Source organism: Triturus cristatus, chromosome 4_1 (genome assembly GCF_964204655.1).
Source record: "Triturus cristatus chromosome 4_1, aTriCri1.1, whole genome shotgun sequence".
NCBI lineage: Eukaryota > Metazoa > Chordata > Amphibia > Caudata > Salamandridae > Triturus > Triturus cristatus.
Window position 1 is genome coordinate 1,207,952,348 of NC_140585.1, and position 9,231 is coordinate 1,207,961,578.

The 9,231-nt window shown below is 39.0% G+C and overlaps 1 protein-coding gene across 2 annotated transcripts in view; it reads left to right on the plus strand.

Annotated features, from left to right (window-relative positions):
* DIP2B (DIP2 acetate--CoA ligase B (putative)) overlaps positions 1-5,823 on the plus strand; it is a 768,291-nt gene extending 762,468 nt beyond the window's left edge. For both annotated transcript variants that reach the window (XM_085654541.1, XM_085654539.1), the window contains exon 38: positions 1,835-5,823. In XM_085654541.1, coding sequence (XP_085510667.1) covers positions 1,835-2,087 — 253 coding nt within the window. In that variant the 3' untranslated portion in view covers positions 2,088-5,823. The remainder of the gene's footprint in view (positions 1-1,834) is intronic.
* Positions 5,824-9,231: the final 3,408 nt, after the last annotated feature.

Below are 9,231 nucleotides of genomic sequence, written 5' to 3' on the forward strand. Positions count from 1 at the left end.
GCTGGTCAGTCCTGTGACTGCCAGTACAAGATACCAGGGAAGCCATTTTTTAAAATATGTGCTGGACACTGGTGAAAACGAGTTTCCCAGTTACATGATGGCTTCACTGAAAATACGGATGTTTGGTATCAGACATCTCATATTGATAAACCCACACTGATTCCAGTGTTGGATTCACCAATACATGCACCCAGAGTGCACCTTAGAGGTACCCCCTGAAAACCTACCAGCCTTTGGTGTGCTCCCTGAATGGTTTCTGCCAGCCTGCCACTCGAGACACTGTTCTGACCTCCTAGGGTGAGACCGTTTTGCTCTCAGGAGACCCAGAACAAACCTGAACTAGGGTGGCGAAGGAGGTAAACTAAGATAATGAATTCAACCTAGAAGTGGGACTGGGGTGAGTGAAAAGTTTCAGCGCTCCGTCCATCTCCTTGTGTTTGCTTTGTTCGCCCTAAGTTGGCAGGGTATGCCCAGACGTGGGTCTCTTGCTCACTTTGCCACTGGATTCAAGCTAGTCTAGCTGATAAGGGGTTGTGACCCCGAAACCAGGCCCATGATGCTTGTTTCCGGTCCAGGCAAGACCTGGCTCTGCAGTTTGGGCTGGCCTCTTCCCATGAGGAACAGGGTCAAGACTGATTCGCATATGGCTGGGCCAGAGGAGAAGAAAAACAAAAGTGTCCGCACCTCCCCCAACCTCGCAAGAACCAAAGCTACTTGTTGGTTTCACCAAACTGGTCTCTCGGTCTCCTCCTGTAGCCTATTTATTCCGCGACCGTTCTCCATAGGATAACATTGACACCCTACACTGTTTTGCACCTCTGCATCCGGCTGCCCTAGTGCCGCTGGTGGTATTCTGTTGGTGCTGCCTTGGACCTTGCCCACTGCTCACCTTAACTCCTGGAGAAGGGAGGGTCCTGTAAGTCGCTGACAAGAACTGGTAAACCACATAACATTTTCCTACCATAGTTTAACATTGCACTGTCCACTTTCTGAACTGAAAAGTATTTCTCTTTAAAAACGTTCTTACCTAAACAATTTTTTTCTAATGCCTAAACATATATAAAGATACTTGCTATTTTTATAAATCATGTGGATTGCCTTCTTGAGTCGTTTGTCTCATTTATTGACCATTGTGTGTATTTTCAGATGTGTTGCACTCCTCTGTGTTAAGCCTAAGGCTGCTCGACCACGCTTCCCCCTAACAGAGCACTTTGGATTGTCATAGCAAGCCCCTGTTCACTCATAAGGGAACCTCTGAACTTGTTACACAGTATATCTCAGCCAGCTTCCTACACTATCTATTACATTGAAATGTTAAACTATCAAAACATTGCAGTGATTAGATTTGCAAGGGAGCATGCACACATGAAAGAATATAAATATAATAGATCTGCTATGAAACAATCACATTATGTTTGATTAACTTAGGGATGCAAAATCTGTAACTAGCAAAATTGCTAAAGGGAGAAGTGCAAAATAAATACCTAAAAAAAAACTGTACCTATTGATTTGTGTACACCAGCTTTCTTCTTGCAGTATTACCACTTGAAATCCCTAAATAGCATCAGGTGTTGGGATTCCATGCAGTAAGAAGTCTTCACCTTTCATTAGAAGTTGTCAAGAGGCTGAGAAAAATAATATTTGTAGGAAATAATCAATAAATTACAGGTATTTTCCTCTGACACCAGTTTCCGCTTGTGTTTTCTCTTCGATTCAGTGTGATTTTTTTTAAACTTGGAAAAATATATACTCTGGAAAATGGTGTCTAAAAATACCTCCAATCTTTGTGGTCTCTGTATGATTTTGACTTTTCCCTTGTTTCCCTTAATTTTAGTGCTGTCTTCACGTGGACGAACCTGCTAGTAGTGGTGGTGGAACTGTGTGGCTCGGAGCAGGAAGCCCTGGACTTGGTGCCCTTGGTCACAAATGTGGTCCTAGATGAACATTACTTAATTGTTGGAGTAGTGGTGGTGGTGGATCCCGGGGTTATACCCATCAATTCTCGAGGAGAGAAGCAACGCATGCACCTTAGGGATAGTTTTCTGGCTGACCAGCTCGATCCTATCTACGTAGCCTATAACATGTAAATGGAGTGAGGCAAGCTCTGCGGATTTCACCATGTGAAACCCCACTGTGTCACTACCGTCTAGGACAACCTTGACGCTGATGGGAAAAGAATAACTAACACTTGATTTGAAATCATATTGATGTCTACTTTGTCTTGGATCACACCCACCCTTGGTTTTATGACCACATTGTGATCGCTGATGTGTCAAAAGGGATAGCATTACTGGACAATAACCATTATCTTCTGCACATGCCAGAGCTGACAAACTAATCTTGACGTTCATGTTAAAAATGTGTTTCACAGATGAAAAAGATATTTTTATGTACTTGTTCTGCATAATGGTTTAATTTAGTGAAACCGAGAAAAGGCTCATCTTAGTTCTACATCATTCTTTTTAACCAATGCAACTGATAGTGTAGTGCCATTCCTGGGAGTTCATTTGTATGGAAGTCACTGCTTTTCCACATAGTGCAATGGCTGAACCCGCTAACTGACGGAATTTAGATTCCCCTGCTCCCTTAGATATAAAAAGAAAGACTCGGCCTATATTTTAAATATGTAAATATTAATATAATATACTTTTGAGCTAGAAAATTAGTGTTGGTAGCTATGAAATGCGACAGGGTTATGCTTGAGGGCTGTAACATAACAATCCTTTGCACATACCAAGGGAAGTCAGTGCAGAACGTTGGCAGGTATTCTTAGTTCCGCTTGTAGTCTTCTGTTGCTGACCAGGATTTGTCTCCAACCATGGGATTTGCCAACTGCTTCCTTTCATGCAAGCCCGCCAGAAAATGTCGCTAAATGAAAAAGTCAATGCTGGTCCATATTCTAAAACTATGCACTTTTGTAGAATTCATTTTGAATTATGCCATTTATTTTTCTTCCAGTTTTTCTTTATTCCCTTTTTCACAGTGTGTGCCGCAGCCTTTTGATGAAAACTCCTTTTTATTGTTTCCTTTTCCATAAATAATTCCTTACTGTCCTCTTCCCCAGGCAGCGGTCAGTCATAATTTTCAGTTGTATTTACTTTAAGACAATTTCATGCTTATTTATATTCATGATAACTGAAGCATATTTGTACATTTTACAAACATATGCCACAGAATAATTAGGAATGCATAAGAAATATCAACTCAAAGACACCTTTTTTTCTTATTATCCTTAACATTTGGTTGTTCCTCTTTTACTATCACATTTGTTCCATTATCTAAAGAAACTAAATTGGGTGGTGTTCCAGGCAAATCTCCAACATTAGTCTTTGTATATTTAATGTGCTGCTACATCTTACTTCCAATGTAAAACATGAAGGTTCGCCAAAAGGGAGGGCCAACTACATTCTACTCACCTTTCTATATGAGTTATAGTAAAAGCAACAGCCACAATGCTCAGTTAGGTTTTTACTTGGTGCCGTACATCGGTGCCTATCAGTTCAATCCATTGCCTTATGAATGCGTCCTTGGGTGACATGCAAGCCCCCATGCACTGAGGGCTTGAGGTGCCTTTGAAACCATTTTAAGAGTCCACTGTTATGTATTTTGTGTCATTTTGTCTTTTATTCCATGGTGCTATACTGCTATTTTAGCAGCTTTCTGTTTTTGTTTCTTTGGGTGAAGGATTCGAAAATATTCCTCGTTTTACAGTGAAAAGTGAATCTGAAAAATAAGGGTGCAAGCATGCTGGTGGCTTCTCTGTGAGTGGCCCCAGGAGAATAAAAACCAATGTGAGTTACATTTGGAAAGCAAATATCCAGTCCTGGGCTTTTCTGTCATAAATTCTCATCAGGTACTGTATGCCAAAGCAAGTCAAAACTGCAGCTTCCAGAATACGTTATGGTGTGAAGTGAAATTCCAGATCTGTACACTTAGTGCCCAGTCTATGTGAAGCAAGGTGGCAACCTGCGGTTACTTGCCATAAAATGAAAGTATGTCAGTGGTTAACTAAGCATGGCACATTTGTAGTCCTTTGGGAAATTACTATCACATCCAATAACTGCGCTTTTTTGGATTCAGGATAAGCGACACAATATGATCGATAGTAGTTTAGCAGTTGGAAATTCATTTTCCCGATGGAAAACATCATGGTGCTTTACTTTGCTAACCAAAGATTTGCTCAAGAATCGGCCACAGTAAGAAAGGGCAGTTCAGCCCACTTCTACAATGAAGTCATTATTTGATGTATATTGAGGATCGAAAATAAATAAATCTTCAATTCAACACAAGACGGAACTTTCCCACTTATCCATTTTGACTAAAGAGAATGGCCTTTCCTTCAACATAAGTTAACAGTGAGAAACAAGGATGCTAGCGTTTAGTCTTAGTGCTGATCCAAGGAAAACCACTGACAATTTCTTTTAGATTATGGAGAGGTTAAGTGGCCTGTTTGTTTACCATTAGTTACATTCGGAAAGGGAAGAGGAGCAGAGTACTTGTTAGCAAGGTAAAATAGTAGCAAACGTAACCAACGTGCTCCTCCAGCATGCTGTCAACTTCATGATTTGGTTCCCAGGCGCAAATGGTTAACATTTGTCTAAGTAAGACATCAAATTTTGGATTGTGCTCAATGGTTGTTACAGTATCCTCGGTATGAGATATCCAAGTACAACAAAAACCTCTCTGGATCTTCATGGTATTCTTATTTCATTTTCGTGTCGGGACAGGTTAGTTTTTGTACTCTTTTTGTTGTCACTAATGTAACACTTCTTGTCTTTGTTTTTCCTTTTGCCATTCTGACTACTACTATGCTATTGTAACAAAAGTGTGTATGGCATACGATATCAGTAAGACTTCAGTTTCATGGATAGTACATGTCCTACACTGTAGACAAACAAAATGCACCTCCTGTTTTTATTTTTTTTCTAGTAGTACAAAGCATAGTGGAGTGAGCATCCAATAAACCATGTTTGAAAGACAGTTTTGCTGATCTTAAATACAATAATTTGTATTTTTATTTACTATTAAAAATTGTCAAATTCAGAATGCCATACCATGTAATTATGTATAAAACGTTTTTCCTATTTATTTTAAATTAGGGTAATTTTACAATTTTAAAATTCAAAATCTTGATGTGTTTTAATACATTAACACATTGAATGTGTTTCCTTCGTCTTATTTTTATATTTATCATACTGTTAATAATTGTTGATGTGTGTACTTGGGCAAATCATTGACCAGCCTTCAGCGAACATTGGAAGACATTCCATTAATGTGTTTTCTTCTCATGATTTATGAATAGTCATCAAATTACTGTTGGCTATTAGAAAATTCAGATATCTTGCAAGCATTCAATAGGTATAGATATTGATCAGTACTTTTTTTTTACCCTGTTGGCTCAGCTAGGTAAACTTAATATAGGTTACATTTTGTCCTTTTTTATTATTGTCTTTTTTATTATTGCATTGTCCTGATTTGTAGTATTTTTTCCCTGTGAATGTTTTTAAAAAATAAATTACATAATTGTTTGGGTTACAGTTCCCTACTAGCAGATTTCAACTAATTTTAAAACTGGAATACCCTAAGTGATTAATCAGCTAAATTGTTTGGACCTACTGTAGAGATCATTAGTTCAGTATCTCACTCCTTTTTTATATTTAGCCTATGAAATTCATGTTTACAAAAAGAAAAACTTGAAACTTATGTGAATGTTTTCTTTTGCCGCAGTAAACGTTTATCACTTGAACTATTTCCTTTGCAATGTACAACATTTGGGCTCATTTCAAACCTATTTATTAAAACTGTCAGTAGTTGTTTCCAATACCTGTAATGTGTGTTTTCTCTAATTATGTCTTAGCTTACATGTTAGTTAATGTGCAGAAGCGATTTTGATAAGTTTGGTCAAATGTGTTTTCTGGCTAGTACAAATCTAGCATTTATTTCTGATGTTTTCCCCTTCTTTAACAAAAAACTCTACCATGAATATTCTCGGGGAGACGAGAAGGAATGTGCTATACATGTACTATGTATGTTATCTGAACAAATGAAAGTTGTTTTCAAAGTTAAAAGAAAATATATTGGTTCAATTGCTAATTTATAGATCTAATCAGAACGCAAAATTGCACAATAGTAATGGCCCAAACGTACCTCCGCCTATTTGTGTTTCTGTAGAAAAAAATATGTGAATAGGTATACTTTATTTTAAGCTGTTGCAAATGCAATAAAGTTGAGATTTGCAAGAGGAACCATCTCTGTGCACTATTTAGTGAGATAGATGTTGTCCAAAGCTCTAGAACTATTGTTTATATTTCTGTGCTTGCCTCGCGCTGTTGGTGAGCAATGAGTCTTTTACCGCGCATGCATTTATTCAGAGCACACTGTGGATTCTTCAAGAATGATGGAACTTATGTTTCCACTTCCCTTATATTTTGTTATTCACAAAGCAGAATCGGTTAAACAGGGTAATATCAAATTGTATGTGTGGTTTTGCAGCCAGAAAGCTTTTCTAGATTCAGTTTCTGTGGATTATGCCTACATCTAGTGTTTTGATCCGGAAGTGTGTATACTGCTCACAGAGGCCTCAGCCGGCACGCAACACTGAGAGTGAACCAGGGGGTTTCAATCTTGTTACACAATAGATATCCGCTGATAGTAGAGGGAACCCTCATACACAAATTAGGAAGATGGATAGACATGAAAGGGACCCGCAGAGGAGAACCACTCACACTAACATTCACTTATTGCACCAACCGAGGGCAAGAGCACTTTCTAATAAAAGCTATTTGTACCCTCACAGCCTGGCCCTCAACCCCAGTGATTTTTCTTTTTTAACACATTTTATTAGTGCTCACATTGTTATGGAATCACACAGTTATCATATATACACAGTATTTGTCAATGAGTGTTTTTTTTTATTACAAATTTGGTAAACCAAAGAAAACAATGGTCCAGCTGCAAAAAGTCATCCCCAATTCAGATAGATAAGTATTTAAGCATCAGGCTTTAATAAATCACACCTCAAATTGGTGCGCCATCAGTTCCTTCATGAGTTTCAGTGCCCTTGTGTGGTTCTCCTCGCAACATGCGTTTTATGGCAGGTTGTCTAATAATAAAGCATGTAGTTGTGGTGGGAACATCGTGTTATGGTGGTGTGTCGATAAGTTATCAGTTATAGGAGTCTTGCGTGCTTCGAATGGTAAGTGCTTCCTTTTAACATTGCAAATCAGGTGATTTATTTCTACAGTGTCTGAGGCATCTATACCAGTGGTTGATCGATGGCAGGTCCTTCCTCTTCCACCACATTGCTATGGTTGATTTGCTGCCTGCCAACAGTTCCAAATTAATATTATGTACAAATGATGGCAGTGGTTTCAGAAACTATAGCCAACACCTCTGTTTAGTTTGCACACGTAAATCACACTAAGTCCTCTGGCGTTCTCAACGTAAACACTGTGCCACCTACAGTGTTAATCAGTACATGGAGAAGACTTACTCCATACACTTAAACTATGACAATTCAAAACAACACATCACAATAAATAGTTCCAACTGACTAACTTAGTCAGTTAAAAATTGAATTCCAAAAATGAACAGTAAGAGCAATAAACAGTATAGCACAGTCTTTATCATAGGTAGATCAGTTTTTCAAGATGTTGACACCTAGATGAAGCAAACAGCCATGAAGCAAACAGCTGACACGTGTTTCGTCATTTATACAACTTTCTCAAGGCTGAGTTAATATCTGAATGCAGAAAGATGATCAGTTTAAGACACCCTTGTCTTTGTCTTCTGTATAGGGTCAAGGATGTTTTCAAAGAATCCGTAAAAGATCAAAGTTGATTTGCCAAAGTATAATAGTTATTCACTCCTTGTAGCAGGTGAGCTAAAGGGCTCGTTATAGTAGACGAGCAGAGGCAATGTTTTATGCCTCTAGGAAGATGGAAGTCTTCCGCAGTAATCCATATCCGCGTGGCTCCTTGCTCCCATTCAATCAAAATTGAGAAAGTCGTATAAACGAGGTCCTTGGGTACCACCTAGCAAATGGTTTGTAAGTGTATACATTCTCACCATATGTGGATGAAGGAACCTCTCTGACCAAACTGTCTCCTGCACATAGGGCTGGACAACGGGAAAAGTGCCAAGCATAAAGGAGTTTATAATGGAATGATTTCATTTTAGTGGAGGGCGCGAGGTCTTGTGGACATCTGTCCATAGCCCTTCCCATTCTCTGGCAGAAATCCCTCTGCACAGTGCTCTCACCCACTTGCTCTGAAAGGCACATCTAGGAGAAGTGTTCATGTTCATCGGAATTGCGTATGGTTTAGATATTAGTCCCCTTTGGACGGTAAGTCATGCCAGTAATTTCTCAAAGGTTGTCTTATCTCTTGTTGCAGCTATTTTATTATCGGGATTGCACTACCCAATGCCAGTATCACTGATGTTAAGTTTCTGGTCTCTTAGAATCAAGATGACATTGTATCAAGGGTTTAATTGTGCCACGATTACCTATATCTGCTATCAATTTATACCCCACGTTGCCATTTAGCAAAGGCTCCCTGATCCAGTGCTGGGGTGAAGTCAGAGTTGGAACAGATCAGGGTGTATGGAGAAGGATACATTACAGTATCCCAAATCTGAAATGTTTTTCTCATAGAAGTGCTTAGATATGTGTTGTGCAGTTGGAATTTTGCATAGCCAAACCACCCCTCCCAGTGGCCTTGTCATGACTGCCATTTCTATTTGAGGGCCAACATGTAGCCACTTCCTCTCCTGACCAGTCAATCACAGTTCTTAATTGAGTTGCGTGACAGTATAATTTAAAATTAGGCAGGGCTAATCCTCCCCTGCTTTACTGTAGTAATTTTAAAGGGATGTTTGGTTTAGTGTCCTTCCCAATAAACCTTTTTATTGAGTCCTGAAGAGAGGTGAAAAAAACCATCCTCGACCCTTATTGGGAATGGCTGGAACAGATTTAGGGCACTGGGTGAGAAATATACATTTTTACTACATTGATGCAGCCAATTCAGCAGAGGATATACAGGGCCCATGTATGGAGATCATGTGTGATTTCTAACCGTAGGCAGGAGTAGTTGGCCTTTTAAAAGTCCTGCACATTTGGTACAAGGTTTACTCAGTAATACTTGATATGTGTAGACGCCGATCAAAGTGGAAATTTAGTCTTAAGTCGATTAGTAAGGTTAGGGAGATTTAAGTTTAAGATTTCAGATTTTA